Genomic DNA, 22,459 nt, shown 5'->3' on the forward strand with positions numbered 1-22,459 from the left:
TTAGTGGAACAAGTTATAAAGTCTGTGGATTTTTCTTGATTTTGAGAGGTTAACTTCTTCCTTTTTCTTTTCTCTCCCTCTTCTTGGTCGGTGACTCTGTACCCCAGGTTCTGCCCCTGTGTCACACTTAGGTAGGGATTTGCAGTTGATGGGATTCTATGGCAATGTCATATAATTGGCTTTAGTCTCGCTGGTAGTCAAGGCTTGTTGGCGTTTGCAGAGTCCAACAATGAGAGAGTTTGCTTTCCTGGAGTCTCTCTCCTAGTCTCCCCTTCCTGAATTAGCAGCCTGGTGATCCAGCTATGAGGCTGCCACTGCTTCTGTCTGGGGAGTAAGAGGCTCAAAGAGCTGGGAAATCCCCACTCTATCCTCACTCAGCGCAAGGCTCTGGGTAAGGCTCTGGCAGTCAGAGCCTCCAGTGTAATCAGGTGGGGCTGGGAGTCAATTGTTGTCAAGGTGACTGTTCAGCGCCTACCATTCAGTTGGGCCACTCAACCCAGGCTTTCCACACTTTGTAGCCTGTTTTGGCTGGGAAGAAGATGCACTATTCGCTGCTTGCTGTATAGATCTTAATATCTGCCAAGTCCCTCTTGTTAGGTATATCCCTGAATATGGAGGCTCTGTCAATCAGAAGTTGCCCCCGCCCCTTTAGCGAAAGGCACTGAAAAATATCACGCCTCTTGTCTTGGATCGCTGAACTGGGAAAGATCTTATCAATTAGAGCCCCGTGGGTGCACAGATTTTGTGGGTTAAGCTAATTTCAGTGATTGGATCCGCAGCTGTGCTCCAGAAAGTATTTCAGGCTGCCTGCGCGCCCCTCCCCCAATGCTTGATTGTTAGCTTGAATGGCTGGGTGAGGTGCCCCGCCCACGGAGAGAATCTCCCGACTAGGAAAGACAGGCTTGGCGCCCCTCCCGGACTGCGGCACAGGGCCCGCGCGGTTCCGGACCGCGTCATGGGGCGCGCACGCGGTTTCCCAGTGCACGCCGGTGGCCGGGACTCTCCGGACCGTGGCATGGGGCGCACCCGCGCGGTTTCTCAGGGCACGCCAACTGCCGCCAGTGCCCAGGCTGCTGCTCCCCGAGTGTGGGTGGGCAGCTGCACATGTGGGTTGACTCACCACAGGCGTAATCCCTCCTCGGCAACAGTCCTTTCGCTTTCAGTGTGTGTGTGGAACTCCGGAATGCTCCGAGGATAAATTTTTCTGTTTCTAGTTGATAAATTTGTTGAGATTTTGGGGAGATCTGTCGGACGCGCTGCTCACGGCGCCATTTCCGTGACGTCACTTATACCTTTTTTTTAGAGAGAGAGAGAGGAAGGGAGAGAGATGAGAAACATCAACTCATAGTTGCATTCACTTTAGTTGTGCTGATTGCTTCTCATACGTGTCTTGACCAGGGTCGAGCCACTGTCCCTTTGTTCAAGCCAGTGACCTTGGGCTTTTCAAGCCAGTGACCTTTTAGATCGTGTGGACAATTTTCTTAATCAAGCCAGTGACCTCAAGCTGACAAGCCCATGCTCAGAGCCAGTTACCTCAGGGCTTCAAATCAGCAAACTCAGCATTCTGGGTTTATCTACTACGCTACCACTAGTCAGGCATAATCTCCCTTTCTTCAAGTCAACTGTTCCATAAACCATAACATGATGAAGTGACTATCTCATCATATTTACAAGTCCTGCCACATTCAAGGACATAATGTTGGGCACATATAACAAGAGGGGGCATCTTGGAGGCCATCTTATAGTACTAGAACTAGACTACCACACTGTATTTGTGTAGGGACATATTTTTAGGTATTTAGACATATTAGTAATATAAAAATCCATGTCTACTAACTCAGTTTTCTTAATTATGTGGATATTATCCGTTTTCTCAGTCTCTTGTTCTTGGGTTTGCTATCATGACTTGCCTTCTTGTATATTGGTTATTTTTCATTGTATGTTGAATATAATATATAAAAAATTGTAAAGATTATTTGAGGCTCTGGAAGATGTTATTTTCCTTTCTGAGGAAAAAAAATATTGTTTTTTTCAAGAAATAGGGCTTGGACCATTATCAATCCTAGTTAAACTTATTCATCCACTTTGAGGCTGGCATTTAATCCAGGTGAAGGTAGGTCTAGTTTTGGTTCATTCTTACTTCTAGAATATCTGAGCATTCTAACTGAAAGTCTTAAATATTATCAGATGTCTCCTCATTCTGGGGTCTTACACTTTAGTTTTTGTGTACTCAGGCCTGTGAATCTGAGTGGTGCTCATCTCAGCTTCCCATATGGCACTTCTGAAATTGGCATTGCCTTTGGGGGGGCAGTGATCCCAAAAACCAAGCTCAGTATCTCCTTTCTTGAAACTTGGCCCCACAATTCATCACGAACTTGAAATTCTCTGATACCTACAAAAATAAATCTAACATTTTTTGTTCAACTCTTCCAATTATTTTACCAAGAGATTGCTGTGAAACCACCTATTCTACCATGCCAGAATCTGAGACAGTGGAGTTGCAAACTCATAGAGACACATTGGACTATGCTTTAAAAGTCAGTGGAGCCTGACCAGGCGGTGGCGCAGTAGATAGAGCATCAGACTGGGATGCGGAGGGACCCAGGTTTGAGACCCTGAGGTCTCCAGCTTGAGCATGGTTTGAACAAAAAAGCTTGCCAGCTTGGACTCAAGGTCGCTGGCTCGAGCAAGGGGTTACTCCGTCTGCTGAAGGCCCGCGGTCAAGGCACATATGAGAAAGTAATCAATGAACAACTAAGGTGTCGCAACGAAAAACTGATGATTGATGTTTCTCATCTGTCTCCGTTCCTGTCGGTCTGTCCCTATCTATCCCTCTCTCTGACTCTCTCTCTCTGTCCCTGTAAAAAAAAAAAAGAAAAAAAGTCAATGAAGTTGGATTTCTACTTTACATTATATCTTCAAAAAATATTTCACATTAATTAAATATTTTTTTCATGAAAATATACTTTTTTATTTAATTATGTTTACATAGATTCTAGGGTCACCGTGAATGCATCCTCCCTCCCCCCTATTCCCCTCAACATTTCCCTTGCCCCCTCCCTACAGCACCCTCCCCCCTTCCCTTCAGGTTTATCCCATCCTAAATATTTTAAATGTAAGAGATTTAAAAATCACAATATAGGAAAAGGTATTTATAATGTTAAAGGATGTACAAACCTCCAGCTGTAATTCAGTGCATAAATTTTAAGACGAAAGATACACAAAATTATAAAGAAACATCTAAATAAAAAAAACTATTTGCAGCATAGACTAAAAGAAAGATTAATATTCATTATATAAAAAAGTGCTCTTAAGATCAATAAACATAAACAACCAAGTGGAAAAATAGACAGAAGATGTGAATAGAAAATTCACAGAAGAAAAGAATAAATAGCCAGTAAACATTTGTGATGCTTAACCCCCATTACTAACCCGACAAACAAAATTAGATTTTTTAAATATTAGAATAGTCTATGATATATTTGATATCAATGTTAGAAGAGCTTAGAGAAACTCTGCGAGAGTATATATTGATATAGCTTTGGGGGAAAACATTTTCAGTGTACCTTGGGTTTTAAAATGTAATTTTGCTTTGATCCAGAAAAAATTTAGATATATTAAAATCGAAGTATAAAATAGTTATAACTTACAAAATATAAATGTACATCTCTATGACAGTCATGAATCAAATATGCGTGTAATCCATGAAGTTTCCTGGTAGGACTCTATCCTTCAGAAATATCCTCAAATACAAACAAAAGGGTTTATACAACTATGTTAAATTTTGCATATTTTATTACTGTTTGAATTTTTTAAATTCCAATTTTCTTAAAATTTAATTCCAAAGACATTTTCACCTAATTGCAGCTTTTACCTGCCTAGTTCAGCAAAGAATACTGTATCTTGGGATCTAACAGTAAAGGGGAAACAGAGCTCTCTTCCCTGAAGCTGAGGCAATGTTGGAAGCAGCATCACCAGTGCCTCTGACAGGACAGTAGACATGACCCCTGGACAGAGAGAGCAATGGGAAGGATGTGAAATACCAGTGAGATGACATAAAGTCAACATTCCCAGTAAATTGAGAAGTTACCCAAAACATTAAAGGGAAATTGCATTCCTGATTTGGGACATGGGCATTTGAAGTCTTTAAAATTTGTTTTTTTAATGGAAGCTAGCCTTATTTTACAGGCTACTAAAACCTGGACATGTTACTTTTATGATATTTATCATTACTGTTTGAAATAAGAAGGAAATCAAACCTGTTCCCACTTAGGGAACCCAGTTGACCTCTGATATATCCTGAATAATGAGGCCAATGTGTGCATATACTACTCATGTCAGAACGTTCCTTATCGTTTAATTATTATCTTTTAACCTGTCAACTCTGTCTTTTTTTTTTTTTTAATAATTTTATTTCTTTATCACGACATTCTTTTTTTTTTTTTTAATTATTTATTTATTTTTTACAGAGGCAGAGATAGACAGGGACAGACAGACAGGAACGGAGAGAGATGAGAAGCATCAATCATTAGTTTTTCATTGCGTGTTGCGACTTCTTAGTTGTTCATTGATTGCTTTCTCATATGTGCCTTGACTGCGGGCCTTCAGCAGACCGAGTAACCCCTTGCTGGAGCCAGCAACCTTGGGTCCAAGCTAGTGAGCTTTTTTGCTCAAGCCAGATGAGCCCGCGCTCAAGCTGGCGACCTCGGGGTCTCAAACCTGGGTCCTTCCACATCCCAGTCCGATGCTCTATCCACTGCGCCACCACCTGGTCAGGCTCAACTCTGTCTTTTGATCATGCCCAAGCTGTGTCCCCGGGGTCTCCCAGTAAGGTTATCACTCTATTCCTCTATTTCTCAGCCAGAAACAGAAGGACCAGACCCGGCTCCAGGCCATCCAGCAGCAAGATATTTCTGTATCCTAAGCACTGAGAGCAACCAAAGGTATGCCAACAGAGTCAGGCTATTAAGGAACAGAAGGTTTGAGGGTTGATTCAAGTTTTCTGATATACTCGAAACAGGTGGTTTTTCAGAACACCTATTAAGAAGTTTATTTTGGTTTTAACAATGGGAATTAATTGGGTTAAAATTTAAGCTCATAGTTCTTTCTTTGGCTTTTAAATTTAACTTGCATATTTTATTATTAGTAGTAGTAGTAGTAATTTTCTGTGTGTGTGTGAGTGAGAGAGAGAGAGAGAGAGAGAGAGAGAGAGAGTAATGAGAAGCATCAGTTCTTCATTATGACACCTTAGTTGTTCATTGATTGCTTTCTCATATGTGCCTTGAGGGGGAGGGGGCAGCTCCAGAAGAGCCAGTGACCCCTTGCTCAAGCCAGTGCCCTTTGGGCTCAAGCCAGCCACCATGGGGTCATGTCTATGATCCCACGCTCAAGCCAGCAACCCTGCATTCAAGCTGGTCAGTCCACACTCAAGTCAGATGAGCCTACTCTCAAGCTAGCAACCTTGGGGTTTTTTTTTTGTTTGTTTGTTTTTTGTATTTTTCTTAAGTTGGAAATGGGGAGGCAGTCAGACAGACTCCTCCATGCGCCCGACCGGGATCTACCCGGCATGCCCACCAGGGAGCGATGCTCTGCCCATCTGGGGCATCGCTCTGCCGCAATCAGAGCCATTCTAGCGCCTGAGGCAGAGGCCAGAGCCATCCTCAGCGCCGGGCAAACTTTGCTCCAATGGAGCCTCGGCTGTGGGAGGGGAAGAGAGAGAGGAAGGAGAGGGGGAAGGGTGTAGAAGCAGATGGGCCCTTCTCCTGTGTGCCCTGGCCAGGAATCGAACCCGGGACTCCCACACACCAGGCCGATGCTCTGCCACTGAGCCAACTGGCCAGGGCCAACCTTGGGGTTTTTGAACCTGAGTCTTCAGTGTCCCAGGCCGACACTCTATCCACTGCCTGGTCAGATGCATATTTTATTATTAAATTCATAAATGCAGTAGATAACTAACTAACTGCACTTTGGGTACCTCACAAAGCTGTCTTGTGACTTGTGACAGTCAATTTTGAGGTGGCTAGGAGGATGCAGAGCATTAGGAATGTCAGTTTGGGTCTTGGATTGGGGCTAAGAAAGCCTAATGACTGGCCAAAGAGGCTCACCTCTGCTTGTAATAGTCTCAAGATTGATAAGAATCATCTGAGACTAATGAAGCCCAAAGAATTTCTGTGGTCCTCCAGGCTTATAAATAATCAGTGATGCATCGCAATTTATAATTCCCCACTAAGAGTTGTTTTTATTAATCCCAGCATTTTCTTTTGTTGTTCTCCTTTGCCAGAACATTTGAGGTAAAGTGGGGTAAGACAGTAGTTAGTTAGAAGAGGTTAGCCATTTGTCTAACAGTGTTAGCTGTGATGCTTCTGTTTTTATAATTATATCTTTACATGTAATTCTTAAAATTTACACTTGGCCTATGCTTGGGCAACCTAAATCTCCGCAAGCCTCATCATTTTGGGGTTATTGATGGCCTCATTTTAATTGTAACAACTTACACCTCACATGATTTTGCTCTCTTCCCTCGTTCCTGTATGTATTAATTAGAATTGGGTTGACAGTGAAACTTCAGTGGCTGAAACAAGAAAGGTACTTGTTTTTCTCTCACATTTATTTTTCTCTTAATTTAGAAATTAAATTTAATGGAGTGACGTTGATCAATAAGAGTACATAGGTTTCAGGTGAACATTTCTGTACCATTTGAACTGTTAGTTGCGTTGTGTGCCCACCCAAAGTCTACGTCTACTCATTTTCCATCACCTTATACTTGTCTCCCCTTACTCCTCTCCTCCTGTGCACCTCCTCCTGGTAACCACTTCACTTTTATCTATGTCAATGAGGCTCAGTTTTATATCCCACATTTGTGTAAAATCACATAGGTCTAAGCTTTTTCTGATTTACTTATTTTACTTAGTATAATGTTCTCACGTTTCATTCATGTTCTCATAAATGGCAATATGTCTTCATTTTTTATAGCTGAATAGTATTCTATTGTATATATACAGTATACCACTTCTTTATCCAGTCCTCTATCGAGGGATACTTTGGTTGTTTCCATGTCTTGGCCACCGTGAATAATGCTGTGATGAACATGGGAGTGCATGTGTCCTTGCGTACCAATGTTTTCGAGTTTTGGGTAGGTACCCAGTAAAGGGATTTCTGGGTCAGATGGTAATTCTATTCTTAATTTTTTGAGAAACCACATTACTATCTTCCATAATGGCTGTACCAGTTTACATTCCTACTAGCAGTAAATAAATGAGGGTACCTTTTTCTCCACAGCCTCTCCAACACTTGTTATTACCTGTCTTGTTGATAACAGCCAATCTAACACATGTGAGGTGAATTCTCACTGTAGTTTTGATTTACATTTCTAGGGAAGATGAGCATGTTTTCATATATCTATTTGTTGTTTGCATGTCTTCATGCAAAAAGTGTCTGTTCAGGTCCTCTCCCCATTTTTTATTGGATTGTTTGCTTGTTTGTTGATGAGCTGTGTGAGTTCTTTATATACAGTGGTGCCTTGACACACAAGCACTTTAAATCACGAGCAATGTGAGAGATGAGCAGTCACTCACGGAATTTTTTGCTTTAAATCACCAGCGGATATTTGAATCACGAGCTTCCACCACCCTCCACTAGATAGCCTGCCAAACGTTCTGAAAAGGAGGAAAAAACAAACTTCCGGCCTCTAAGTGAAAGCGAGGCAAGTGTGGTGAAAAGGCCAAAAGTCAGTGTCGAAAATGATGATGATTAAGCAAAGTAAAAAAATAGCAATTAAGTTTAGCAATAAAGTTACATATTATACATAGTGTGTAAGTTAAAATTTAAAATTAAATGTAGAGAGTAAGTTATGTTAAGCAATAGTGCACAAAATGAAAACCTCCTTTGCCAATCTCCTCCCCCTCTGCCAGCATCTTGAACTGAACTTAAAGGTAAATACACTTCATAAACCAGTTTCTTTACATTCTCTCTTATTATGTGTGTGTATGTATATATATATGTATTTGTTATTTATAAAGTACATTTTCTTATTCAAAAGCATATAAAACAAAAAATTTGTGTGGTTTTTGGGGGCCGTAACAGATTAATTGCATTCTCATTAATTTAAATGGGGAAATTTGATTTGATACATGAGCAAATTGAGTCATGAGCTTGGCTATGAAATGAATTAAACTCGTGTGTCGAGGTACCACTGTATTTTAGATATTAATGCCTTATCAGAGCTGCTGTTTGTGAATAATATCTCCCACTTGGTTGGCTGCCTTTTGTTTTGTTGTTGGTTTCTTTTGCTGTGTAGAAGCTTTTTAGTTTAATATATTTCCATTTATTTATTTTTGCCTTTACTTCCCTTACCTTTGGGGTCAAATTCATAAAAAATTTTCTGAAGTCAGAGTCCATAAGTTTAGTACTTATGTTTTCATCTATGTAATTTATTGTTTCAGATCTTATATTTAGGTCTTTGATTTATTTTTAATTAATTTTTTTGTGTGGGGACAAGGTGTAGTCAAACTTTATTATTTTGCATATGGCCTTCTAGTTTACCCAGCACCATTTATTAAGAGGCTTTCTTTTCTTCATCATGTGATTTTGGCTCTCTTATCAAAGATTATTTGTCCATGTATATATGCTTTTATTTCTGGGCTCTTAATTCTGTCCCATTGGTCTGTAAGTCTGATTTTCTACCACTACCATGATGTTTTGATTATTGTGGCTCTGTAGTATAATTTGAAGTTAGTTAGTGTGATACCTCTGACTTCATTCTTTTTTTAATCAGGATTGCTTTGGTTCTTTGGAATTTTTTTATGATTCCATATAGAACTTGTGATTTTTTTTTTGTCCTATTTGTTTAAAAAATGACATTGGGGTTTTAATAGAGATTGCATTAAATTTGTATATTGCTTTGGGTAATATGGCCATTTTAACTATGTTGATTCTTTCAGTCCATGAACATGGAATGTTTTTCCATTTCATTGTGTCTTTTTGATTTTTTTCAATAATGCTTTGTGGTTTTCACTATATTGGTCCTTCACAGCCTTTGTTAAATTTATTCCTAGATATTTAAATTTTTTGGTTGCATTTGTAAAAGTAACTGGGGTTTTTTTTTTGTTTTTTTTTTGTTTTTGCTTTTTTTAGTTCATTTTCCGAAGTTTCATTGTTGGTATATAGGAAAGCAGTAGACTTCTGTATATTGATTTTATACCCTGCAACTTTACTATATTTGCTTATTGTTTCTAATAGAGTGGCGAGAGTGGGCGGCCTTGTCTTGTTCCTGATTTTAGAGGAAAAGCCTTCATTTTTTCACCATTTAGTATATATTGGCTGATAGTTTGTCATATATGGCCTTTATTTTGTTCAGGTACTTTCCTTCTATACTCATTTTATTGAATGTTTGAAACAGATGGATTTTGTATCTTAGCAAATGCCTTTTCTGCATCTGTTGAAGAATCCTATGATTTTTGTCCTTTATTTTGATGATGTGGTATAATACACAGATTGATTTGTGTTATGTTGAGCCATCTTTGTGCTCCTGGAAGGAATCCCACTTGATTGTGATGTATTATTTTTTTAACGTGTTGTTGTATTCAATTTGCTAGTATTTTGTTTAGGGTTTCTGCATCTGTATTCATTAGATATATTGGTCTGTAGTTTTCTTTTTTTGTATTGTTCTTGCCAGGCTTTGATATCAAGGTTATGTTGGCCTTATATAATGTGTTAGGGACTATTGCTGCTTCTTTTATTTTTTGGAAGACTTTGAGAAGGATAGGTACCAGATCTTTTTTGAATGTTTGTTAGAATTCACTAGTGTAGCCATCTGGTCCTGGACTTTTATTTTGGGGGATGTTTTTGGTAGTTGTTTTTATTTCCTTTTTGCTTATAGGTTTGTTTAGATTTTCCACTTCTTTGTGACTCAGACTAGGAAAATTGTATAGTTCTAGGAATTTATACATTTCTTCTAGATTGTTAAATTTGGTGGTATATAATCTTTCATAGTATTTTAGTATGATTCTTTGTATATCTATATCTGTGGTAATTTCTCCTCTTTCATTTCAGATTTTGTTTAAATGAGTCATTTCTCCTTTTTCCTTAGTGAGACTAGCCAGGAGTTTGTCAATTTTATTAATCTTTTCAAACAACCAACTCTTTGTTGTATTAATTTTTCTATAGTTTTTTCTTTTTCTTCTTCTTTTTTTTTTTTTTTGTTCTCGATTTCATTTAGTTCTTTTCTAATTTTTACTATTCCCTATCTTCTGGGGGGTTTGGGATGCCTTTGTTCTTCTTTTCTAATTCTTTCAGATTTAATGTTAGGATCTCTACCTGGGATCTCTCCTGTTTCTCGATATAAGCTTGTAATAATATAAACTTCCCTTTTATTACTGCTTTCACTGCATCTCAGAAGTTTTAATATGTCATGTTGTCATTCTTATTTGTCTGTACATATCTTTTTTTTTTTCTTTTTTGCATTTTTCCGAAGCTGGAAACGGGGAGGCAGTCAGACAGACTCCCACATGAGCCCGACCAGGATCCACCCGGCATGCCCACCAGGGGGCGATGCTCTGCCCCTCTGGGGCATCACTCTGTTGCATCCAGAGCCATTCTAGTGCCTGAGGCAGAGGCCACAGAGCCATCCTCAGCACCCGGGCCATCTTTGCTCCAATGGAGCCTCGGCTGCGGGAGGGGAAGAGAGAGACAGAGAGGAAGGAGAGGGGGAGGGTGGAGAAGCAGATGGGCACTTCTCCTGTGTGCCCTGGCCAGGAATTGAACCCGGGACTCCTCTACGCCAGGCCGATGCTCTACCACTGAGCCAACTAGCCAGGGCCTGTACATATCTTTTGATCTCTAATTTCTTCTTTAAAAAAAATAATTTTTTCTTTGACCCGGTCACTTTTCAGAAATATGTTGTTTAATTTCCACATAATGCCTGGCCTTTGAAGATACATTCGATAGAGTGTGGACCTGGAACTCTGAGGTAGTGGTTCAAAGTTCTGGACTTGCCTAGTAAAGGCACATATGACAAACAACCAGTGAACAGCTAGAGTGAAACAATTACTTTTTGCTCCTCACTCCCCACATCCTCTCTCTGTAAAAATCAATAAATAAAATATTTTTAAAAATATTCCACACTTTTGTGTGTGTCTTTACTTCCTTTTTGCAGTTGTAATCTAATTTTAAAGCCTTATGGTCATAGACTATGCTTGGTATAATTTCAGTCTTCTTGAATTTGTTGAAGTTAATTTTGTGACAAACAGGTGGTCTATCCTTGAGAATGTTTTATACACACTGGAAAAAAAATGTATAATCTGATGTTCTGGGATGAAAGGTTTTATAAATGTCTATTATGTCCATTTGATCTAGTGTGTCATTTAAGGCCTATATTCCTTTTCTTTTTTTAATATATATATTTAGTGAGAGGAGGGGAGGTAGAGACAGACTCCTGCATGCACCCCAACAAGGACCCATCTGGCAAGCCCACTAGGGGTGATGCTCTGCCCATCTGGGGCCCTTGCTCCATTGTAACTGGAGCTTTTTTTCCCTTAGTACGTGAGGCAGAGGCCATGGTACCATCCTCAGCACCCAGGGCCAACTCACTCAATTGAGCTATAGCTGCAAGAGGGGAGGAGAAGAGAGAGAGGGATAGCTTAGATAGATATATAGAGAGAAGCAAGAGGGGGAGGGATGGTGAAGAAGATGGGTATTTCTCCTGTGTGCCCTGACTAGGAATCTAACCTAGGCCACTCACACACTGGGCTGATGTTCTACCACTGAGCCAACCAGCTAAGGTTTATGGCCTATATTTCTTTATTGATTTTCTGTTTGGATAAGCTACCTAAAACCATCAATGGTGTGTTGAGATCTCTAAGTATGATTGTGTTTTAGTCTGTTTCTTTTTTTTTTTTCCTGTTAGAAAATGTCTTATATATTTTAGTGCTCCTTGATTTGGTGCATATACATTAAGAAGTGTTATGTCTTCTTCTTCTTCTTCTTCTTCTTCTTCTTCTTCTTCTTCTTCTTCTTCTTCTTCTTCTTCTTCTTCTTCTTTTTCTTCTTCTTCTTCTTCTTCATTTTCTTCTGCTTTAAGGCATTCATTTTAGAGAGAGAGAAGGGGGAGGAGCAAGATGCATCAACTCCTATATGTGCCTTGACCAGGCAAGCCCAGGGTTTTGAACTGGCGACCTCAACATTCCAGGTCAATGCTTTATCTACTGCATCACCACCGGTCAGGCTAGAAGTGTTATGTCTTCTTAATATAGTGTCCCTTTTATCATTATAAAATGTCCATTTTTACCTCTTGTTACCTTTGTTGTCTCGAGGTCAACATTGTCAGATATTAGTATGGCTATACCTGCTTTTCTTTGGGTACTATTTTCTTAAAGAATTGTTTATCAGCTTTTTACTTTGGGTCTACTTTTGCCCGTGCAGTTTAGATGTGTCTCCTGAATGCAGCATATGGTTGTGTTTTGCTTTTTAATCTAATTTGCTACTCTGTGCCTCCCTATTGATGAGTTCTGTTCATTTACATTTAAGGTAATTATTGATGCTTGAGGATTTCTTATAGCCATTTTATGTTTTGTCTTCTGGTAGCTCTGTGTCTTGTTTGATTCGTCTCTTCTGTGTTTCTATCAGTTGTTTTTGTTTGATGGTGTTCCATACTTTTCCCTCCTGTTTCCTTTTTTTAAACTATGTGTTTCAATATCAGGTCTTTTGTGGTTGGTTACCATTAGGTTATTAAGAAAAAACTTTTCATATATATAAAGGTCCTTTGTGTTATGAGTGCTTCTGCCCTGCATCCTCTTTGCTACTGTAAATCTTTATTGTCTCACTCTTTATATTAATGTACTGTTGTCACTGATTTACTGGGGAACAATTTTTTTTCATTTTCTGTTGCATGAGGTTTTAGAACTGTTTCTATATATTTCTGCATCACTGATTCCAAATCTGAAATCTGTTTTTTGGTGCATGCTCTAGTTTTTATGCAATTTTAATTTCTTTTTGTTACAGTTAATAGCATGCATTGGTTTTTAAATTGGAGTTAAAAGGCAATGACTCTTGGATTGAACATAACCATAAGGCAATTAATGTTTTACAAACATCACTTTTACATAATTGTAGTTGTTTTTAAATGTAAAAAATTATTATCTGATAAAAACACCCTCTTATTTTGTTTTCAGATTGAATCATGGCTTCTTCGAGTAGGCATAAATGTAAGAACAGTCCTGACATCTTCTGTTATATATGTGGCTGTAACACACTTCAATGTCAAAGGCACAATATTTCATCATTTGTGACACATGCATATATTGCCTATTTTCAGTGGTTCTAATTGGTTATTCAACTCATCTATGAGAAAATTATAATGACATAAAAACTGTCCTCGACTTTCTGAAGTATGAGAAGCATAGCTGGATAATTTTGTGAATCTTAAAATGGTAAATTTTCTGCTAGGACAACAGAGAGGTTTCATGAAGTATCCTTGCTTTCTGTGTTTGTGGGACAGCCAAACTCGGGAGAAACACTGGACACAGAAGGAGTGGCTGAAACGTGAAGCTCTGGAAGTAGGGATGCAAAATATTGTGAATGACCTGTAGTTAATCGATACAGGATCATTTTTCCTCCACTTCACATCAAACTTGGCTTAATGAAGCAGTTTGTCCAGGCTTTGAATAGAGAAAGTGAATGCTTTCAACATATTATTTCTGCTTTTCCTGCCTTGTCTTTCGAGAAGATAAAAGCAGGTGTATTTGACGGACCTCAAATTTGAACCCTCATACGTGATGAAGAATTTGCCAGGAAGATGAATAAGGAGGAGAAAGCAGCATGGCAGTCTTTTGTGGCAGTTACAAAGAAATCCTTGGCAACAAAAAAGCAGAAAACTATGAATTTTTGGTTCAAAGGATGCTGTTGGCTTTCCGTGACATTAAATGTTATATGAGCATTAAGATTCACTTCCTGAACAGTCACCTTGATTAGTTTCCTGAAAATCTTGGAGCTGTTAGTGACGAGCAGACTACTGCTGGAGCATCAAATGAGATTGTCCTCAACAAGTACACAAATGCTGCCTGACCAGGCAGTGGTGCAGTGGATAGAGCATTGAACTGGGATGTGGAGGACCCAAGTTCAAGACCCCGAGGTCACCAGCTTGAGCATGGTCTCACCTGGTTTGAGCAAAAGCTCACCAGCTTGGACCCAAGGTCACTGGTTTGAGCAAGGGGTTACTCGGTCTGCTGTAGCCCATAGTCAAGGCACATATGAGAAAGCAATCAATGAACAACTAAGGTATCGCAACAAAAAAACCCCTAATGATTGATGCTTCTCATCTCTCTGTTCCTGTCTGTATGTCCATCCCTATCTATCCCTCTCTCTGTCTCTGTAAAAAAAAAAAAGTACACAAATGCAAGAGCTACAAACACAAATTTTTGCCTGAATAGAATTTAAATAAGTTTTGTGCAAATTTTATGATTAAAGTAAGTGTTTTAATATGTTCTATTTTGAAATTGTAGACAAATTCTGATGCAATCATATCTTTTAATGTATTAGTGTATTTACTGCATTATATAAATTATTATATTTTCACAAAGATGATGCCCAAGAAGACATTCTACTTCATTATGTTAAACTAAATGTTGAAAATTTTACAATAAGATGAAAACCTAAAATCTTGAATTGCAAAAAAATTGTAGCTTACAGAGAAAAACTAATGTCAGATTTGAGATCAGCACACTCAAATTAGGTAAGAACAAGTGTTTTTGTGGATGTAATGAAAATTTTGTTTCCCAGTGTTATCCTTGTTTTTATTGTAACCTTGTTAGAGTTTTTACTTGTACTTTTGTTTTGTTTTGTTCCTTGTATCTGATAGAATAACCCCCTTGAGTATTTCCTGAAGTGAAGGTTTTCTGGTGATAAATTCTCCAAGTTTCTGTATGTCTGGAAAAGTTTTTATCTCTACTTCATATTTGAAGAATAACTTTGATGCATATAGTATTCTTGGCTGGTAATTCCCCTCCTTCAGTACTTTGAATGTTTGGGTCCACTCTCTTTTGGCTTGTAGAGTTTCTACTGAGAAGTTTGATGATGACTTGATGGGCCTTCCTTTATATTTTATGTTCTTCTTTCCCCTAACTGTCCTGAGGATCAATTTTTAGCCATTAATTTTTGACAGTTTTATTACAATGTGTCTTGGAGAAGACCTGTTTGGGTTGAGGTAACTAAAGGTTCTGTTTGCTTCTTGGATTTTAATGTCTAAGTCTTTCCATAGGTTTGAAAGTTCTCATCAATTGTTTGTTTGAATAGGCTCTCCATTCTCTCTCCTTCTCTCCTTTTTAAAATATATCCATTACTCTTATATTGCTCTTTCTGATGGAGCCTGACAAATATCATAGAGCTCTACCTTTTTTTAAAAAAATGTCTCTCTCTTCTTCTCTCTGTAATATCTCTAGTAGCTTGTCTTTGATGACACTGATTCTCTCCTCTATCTGGCCTGTTCTATTAGCTAAACTTGCTAGCTTATTTTTTAAATATGTATTAAATTCTTCATCTCTGTTTTTAAAGTTTTAATCTCTTTGGTGAAGTGCATGTTTTATTCATTAATTTGTTTTCTAAGCTTATTAACTTGCCTATCAGTATTTTCTTGCATCTCATTGAGTATTTTCAGAACTTCAATTTTGAATTCTCTGTCATTTAACTCAAAGCCTTCCCTGTGATTGAGATTGCTTTCTGGAGTTTTTTCATTTTCTTTCTGAACTGTGTCTCTTCCTTGGGTAGCCATGGAATTAGTTTTGTTGTTTGTTTGTTTTTTAGTGAGAGAGAGAGGGCAACAGGAAGGGAGAGAGATGAGAAGCATCAACCTGTAGTTGCGCCATTTTTAGTTGTTCACTGTTCACTTCTCATATATGCCTAAAATGGGGGGGGGGAGTTCTAGCTGAGCCAGTGACCCCTGCTCAAGCCAGCAACCTTGGGCTCAAGTCAGCAATGTGGGGCTCAAGCCAGCGACAGTGGAATCATGTTGATGATCCCATGCTCAAGCTGGTGGCCCTGTGCTCAAGCTAGTGAGCCTGTACTCAAGCCAATGAGCCTGTACTCAAACCAGGGATCTTGGGGTTTTGAACCTGGTACCTCACTGTCCTAGGTCAACACTCTATCCACTGTGCCACCACCAGTCAGGCTCTATGGTATTTTTTTTTCTGGATTGATGGTATTTGAAAGTGGTATTGTTAAGAAATCAAACAAAAAACAACTACAAAAAATAAAAATAATAAAAAGTAAATGAGAGAAACCACCAAAAAAACCCAAAGAACAAAAATGATAAAACAATAATCAAAAACAAACAAAACACCCACAAAAAAAATAAAAAAATTAAAAATAACATTTAAAAAATATGTTGAATTTGGGAGAAGTTTTTATGGGTTTGTTTGTTTTTTCCAAATAGGTGGTTCTGGATTACAATTTTTAGCTATGTGAAATCCCTGGGCTGACCTCCATTGAGATGTTGCTGTTGCAATAATGGAGGTGGGGCTGCAGTTGCAATGATGCATGGAGTGTGTTGTGAGGGCTTTATGGCCTTAGCAATGGTGATCTCAAGCCTCTAGGGGCTCCTTCCCATGTCACAAAAGATCAGGGAACTAGACACAGAGAACCTCTGTTCCTTAGTGGAAAGAGTGATCCTGTAGAATTAGTTGTGGGGTAGGTCTCTGTCACACTCTGTACCCTATGAGGGGAGGAGGGAGGATCTGGGAGTTTGGGGGGCTGCTCTTTATATTTTTCTTTCTCTGCATTGAGTGTGGGCTGTTGTAATACTGTGGGAACACTGGCAATGATCTCTCACTCTGCTGCTACTTTGATTCAGTACCTCTCCAACTGTTCACCAATCTCTCCTCTCCACCTGACAGAAGAAAATCTAGTCACTTTGGGTTTTCCCCTCTCTTTCCAGCCCCAACAGATAAAAACCTAGGCAATCTGGGTTTCTCTCCTATCTGGAGCCCCACTGGGAATGTGTCAGATCTTCTGCCCCCTCCTTCACCCTTTCCATCCTTAGTCCATTTGATGCATAGATCTTCTCAGGTAAGCCTGCAAACCCAGATGGGATTGCTTTACTGTATTATAGCTGTTTAATTTGTTGAAATTTCAAGGGGAGAGGTCAAGGGTATCTCACATGGAGCCATTACTTTGAGGTTATCCTACATTTCTTTTTCTTTTCTTTATTTAGAAATTAAATTTAATGGGGTGACGTTGATCAATAAGAGTACACAGGTTTCAGATGAACACCTCTACAGCATTTGAACTGTTGATTGCATTGTATGTTCATCATCCAAAGTCAAATAATTTTCCATCACTGTGTATTTGTCCTTCTTTACTCCTCTCCTCCAACCACCTCCCCCTGGTAACCACTTCAATTTTATATATGTCCATGAATCTCAGATTTATATCCTACTTATGTGTGAAATTATATAGTTTTTAGCTTTTTCTGATTTACTTGTTTCACTTAGTATAGTGTTCTCAAGGTCCATCTATGTTGCATAAATGGCAATATGTCACCATTTCTTATGACTGAGTAGTATTCCATTGTATATATGTACCACTTCTTCTTTATCCAGTTTTCTATCAAGGGACATTTTGGTTGTTTCTATGTCTTAGTCACTGTGAATAATGCTGTGATAAACATGAGAGTGCACCACATTTATTTTTCTAAAGTTCAGAAATAATCAGTTCAGGTTTGGTAGGGTATTCCATGGGGTTAGATATATGGGCTCTTTCTAATTTGTTGCTCTGCCAAACTTAGCACATGGCTTCCATGACAGGATCCAAGATAGCTGATTTAGTTTCATCATGTCTGTATGCCAGTCATTAGGAACCAAAGAAGGAAAAGTTAGGGGATTCCTCTTCCTTTCTAGAATATGTCCAGAAGTTTTACTCATTTCACTTATTTTCCATAGGCATCCCATTGTCTAGAAATTATTCACACGGTCAATTTTAATTTAAAAAAACAACAAGAAAAAAAACCCACACCAAAAGCCTAGGATATATTTCTTTTATTTTGGGTAGCTGTGTGCTCAGGTAAAATTTCAGGTTCTTATTGCAACTTGCAGATAAAGAAAAGGATTACACTTATTGAGGGACAACAGGTAGTGTCTGCACCACAGTAACCCTCCAGATGCTTTAAAATCTCACTCATGTCATATCTATCATATCAAGGATTCTCCAGGGGAAATCTCAAGACACTCTCGGATAGGAGGTCATGTGTATCAAGTAGTGTCTTGTTTTTCTTCTACTCCAGTCTTTTTTTTTTTTTTTTTTTGTGAGAGGAGGGGAGATAGTAAGGTAGACTTCAGCATGCACTCTGACCAGGATCCACCTGGCAACACCTTCTGGGGCCAATGCTCAAAACAACTGAGCTATCAACAGGTTCTGGGGCTGACACTCAAACAAATCAAGCCACTGGCTGCTGGAGGGGAAGAGGGTGAGAAGGGGGAGAGAGAGGAAGAGAGAAGCAGATGGTCACTTTTCCTGTGGGTTCTGACCGAGAATTGAACCCAGGATATTCATATGCTGAGCTGATACCCTATTCACTGAGCCATTGGCCAAGGCCAATTCCAGTCTTTCTTGATGGTATCTTTTGCCCTCAGAGACACTTAAGGGAACTTGATTGATGTTATAGCTGCCAGTGCCTCCATGACACTTGGTTTCTATATCAAGATGAGCTTTCTTCTAACAGCATCAAAACCATGTAGTTGGAGGATTTAGAGTTGTGTGGTTTTTCTTTGGAAAAGAAAAAGATTTATCACTCAGTATTACTCTTCATTCCCCTAAGCACAAACACAATGTTATTTGTTCTTCAGTCTCTCATCAAAAGAGCTTTAATAATATTCTACTTAAAGCTTTTCTCTCCATAGTGTTTAAACACTGTTCAAAAAGGCCAGGTGCATGTTATATGTATGTGGAGTATGGGGTGGAGAGATAGAAATAAAACACCATTCTTGCTTCTTTGCTCAGTTTTCATTTTCTATCATGCAGAAACCTTCCTCTTCAGCAATCCTCCTCATGTAACTAGAATCCTATCAAATACAACTTCACCAGTTAACTATGTATGTCTGAATCTGTTTGAATTCTGGTTTTAGTAACAACTTAACCTATAACCAGATACCTAGGCTTCAATTTGTGGGTCCAATAGCTGCCAAAATGACTGGCATACATAAACATTAAATAAATCCTTATTGATAAATGAATGAATCCTAGACCCCTATTTACTTCAGCTCTAAGTCTGAAGGCAAGGATAGGAAATGGTAAAAAGATGAGCAGATTGAATTGCAGAGAAATGTACAAGAGAAATGGATACTCTCCCTACCACCCCCCATCACTACTCCTTATCCCATTTTGTTGTATGTTAGTTATCGGGAATAATTATAAAATGACATCAAGAAGTTTTATAGACAAAAGGAGACATTATTACTAAACTGGACAGATAGATTTCTTTTATCATACTGACTCTCCAGCCTTTTTTTGGAAGTGGATAAAGCCAAACCTACAGAAACTAAAGCTAGGAATTGTGAATAAATGTGATTATGTCAGACGATGATGAATTGTTTGTAGTTTTGTGAACAGTGATGTTTAAGCTCAATCAGTGCTATGGGAATTCACAAAAGTAGAGTTGAATAATTGAAAAGCATTTTGAGGAGTTTTCTATTCTGAATATTTATGTATTTATCCTGAGATGTCTCCAATTAGAATCTACACCTTCATGAATATTGTGTTGTATGGAAAGAAGAGAACAAGTAAAATATCTACAAATACAGTGCTAGAAAGACAAATTGCACAATTTCTCAAGGGGTTTTAAGAGCTTGTGTCACAGAGAAATATAATTCCAAACTCAGAAATTCCACATAACCACACCAGAGACACTTGCTAGGTCAATGCACTTTATTGTTTCTACTGAAGCAGAGATTCACATGAGTACAACTTTGAAGCACACTTCAGGCAACCATTTTCTGTTTCTCTTGATGGTGATCATCCTTTTACTACAAGCATCCATCCTCATAACACATTCAAAATGTGCTCAATCACATGTCCTGTTTAAAACTACATCTCAGATCACTGTCTTTGAACCTAGCCCCTGTGCCTGTGCATGGTGTTAGAAGAAAAAGAGAGGGAGTTGCGTGATTAAAATGAATGGATCAAAATTATCATTCTTAATTTTGACCTATAAGAATCATCATGGAGAGGGGTGTATCCTCCCACTCTAACCTTTCAGAGAATACTCTTCTAAAAGAGTGGTTAAAAGATATCTTCTTAATGACGGCCACCGTACCGCCTGTCAGGTTTATCCAAAATATCTTCTAACTGAAGAGGAAAATGTTCTATGAAACCTTCCCATTTACAAATGAGAAGGATATATCCTACCTTGTAAAAAGAATCATACTCACATTCTGGCATCCTAACTCCACTTGTTAAATTACAGTACACTCCTTCCATTAACTTCATGCCCTTATGACAGTTCTTAACTCCGTTCTTACATGGCACAAGCACGCTGTTACAGGTCCTTTTCAAATCCCAATATTGTGCTCGGAGGAAAAAATGTTCTTTCTTACACTTAAAAAACCTGCTGTGAATCTTTTTATACTTCATTTGTATATTACAGTAATCGTAATAATTTAATGGTATGTCCTTATCAACTACGACATTCTGTAGGAAAGTATTTTCCGTAGGTGGTTTGGTAGGCCCTGTACCATACAAAAGATCCAAATAATCTAAAAAGTCTTTTGACAGATTAACTCTTGAACCAAAATATCCATCTAACATTAGAATCTGCAATGGAAGTGGCTGCAGCAGCAGGAGGAGCAGAGGCAGGGACTGTGTGGTGAGCAGTGCTCGCATAGTTCCTGTGGGAATACAAGAGACATGGAGGTATGTTCTGCTGTGACACTGTGCCCCTTCTATTCCTGTGCAGGCTCCGTTTTCACCACCGATTGCTTTTGTGAGCTCTAAGACTTTGGGTCATTTTCAAATTGACGACTCAGAATCTAAGTACTTCTGAAATATTGACTAAAAACTGATCTTACTAGACCTATGTTCAGTCTAGACTGAGAAAGGAAGGAGAGAAAAGGCAGAGGTGGATTTAATGGCGGGCGCGCTGGGCGCGCACCGTGGGCCCGGACTTCTGAAGGGCCCTGCAAACCCCCCAACTTTACACTATTTTCTAATGACAGGGGGCCCAATATTTTCTTCTGCGCCTGGGACCTCAATCAACCTAAATCCACCTCTGAGAAAAGGAGAAAGGGAGAGAGATAAAAGTAAGGAGGGAGAGAAGGAAATAAGAAAAGAATGAGGAAGAGAGCAAAAGAGAGACAAAAGGTGGGAAGGAAGAAAAAAGGAAATCAAGACAGCAGTAGGGAGAGAGGAAGAGAGGCAAAAAGAAGGCTCACGTGCTCCCTCCACTGGGAACATGTGCATCAGTTTCCTTTTTAGGAGTTAAGAACTTGCACTGAAAAGAAAGATAAATGATTCACCCTCCCCTTATTAACATCTTACTGTTACAAAAACAAATTCTTCATCTTGGGACCTTCTCCTCTTGCTCCCCTCTGACTACAGATGATGCCCTTGGAGAAGGGATCAAACAAGGTCCATAGAGTCAGAGAACCCCATGTGCTGACCTGTCTTTACCACTACCGCATCTCTTGGAATGGATCTGTCCATTTTGCAGTCTCCTCTGTTTCCTCTTACCACTCAGAGTAACTTCTCCACTGGGGTACACCATATACCTTTGTTACTTTCTCCCTTATTTTTCTCGTAGGTGGACTCCATGGTTTCTGCTCTGATCAGTTTTCTGCATCCCTTAACTCTCTTCATTCTTGTGTACCTATTTCCTGTTTGCAATTATGGTAACCCCATCATCAGAGATTTCAATCATTACATCACTGTGTATTTCTAAATCTATTCATATCACAGTAGGCTGCACTCATATTTCCCCAATACTTTAAATGTGTATGAGCAAGTGTCTTTGCTACACAAATATGTGAAACTAGGTAGATGACTTACATTTTCTAAAAATATTATATTCCTTAAAAAAGAAATGAAAATATTTAATTTAGTATACATTGATGAGGCACATTATTATTATGCTTCCTGATAATTACATTAAATGTTAACATATATATATATATTTTAAATTTGCCTTAAAAGAGCCTAAACAGAAGAAGTACCATGTGTCCTAGGAATCGTGCCTAATTGCTAGACATCAGGGCACAGTCTACTTTTTTGTTTGTTCGTTTGTTTGGTTTTTTTAATTTTATTTATTCATTTTTAGAGAGGAGAGAGAGACAGAGACAGAGAGGGAGAGAGAAGAGAGAGAAGGGGGAGGACCTGGAAGCATCAACTCCCATATGTGCCTTGACCAGGCAAGCCCAGGGTTTCGAACCAGCAACCTCAGCATTTCCAGGTCGACACTTTATCCACTGCGCTACCACAGATCTCAGTC

At 38.9% G+C, this 22,459-nt stretch overlaps 2 protein-coding genes across 3 annotated transcripts in view; one reads left to right on the forward strand and one right to left on the reverse strand.

The window, feature by feature from the left end:
- RNASE6 (ribonuclease A family member 6) overlaps window positions 1-22,459 on the forward strand; it is a 476,573-nt gene that overhangs the window by 304,113 nt on the left and 150,001 nt on the right. The gene's annotated exons all lie outside the window — the stretch shown is intronic.
- On the reverse strand, window positions 20,275-20,859 carry RNASE9 (ribonuclease A family member 9 (inactive)). The gene has a single exon (XM_066343647.1). The coding sequence runs from the start codon at window positions 20,857-20,859 to the stop codon at window positions 20,275-20,277; it is 585 nt and encodes a 194-aa protein (XP_066199744.1).

Source organism: Saccopteryx leptura, chromosome 6 (assembly GCF_036850995.1).
Source record: "Saccopteryx leptura isolate mSacLep1 chromosome 6, mSacLep1_pri_phased_curated, whole genome shotgun sequence".
NCBI lineage: Eukaryota > Metazoa > Chordata > Mammalia > Chiroptera > Emballonuridae > Saccopteryx > Saccopteryx leptura.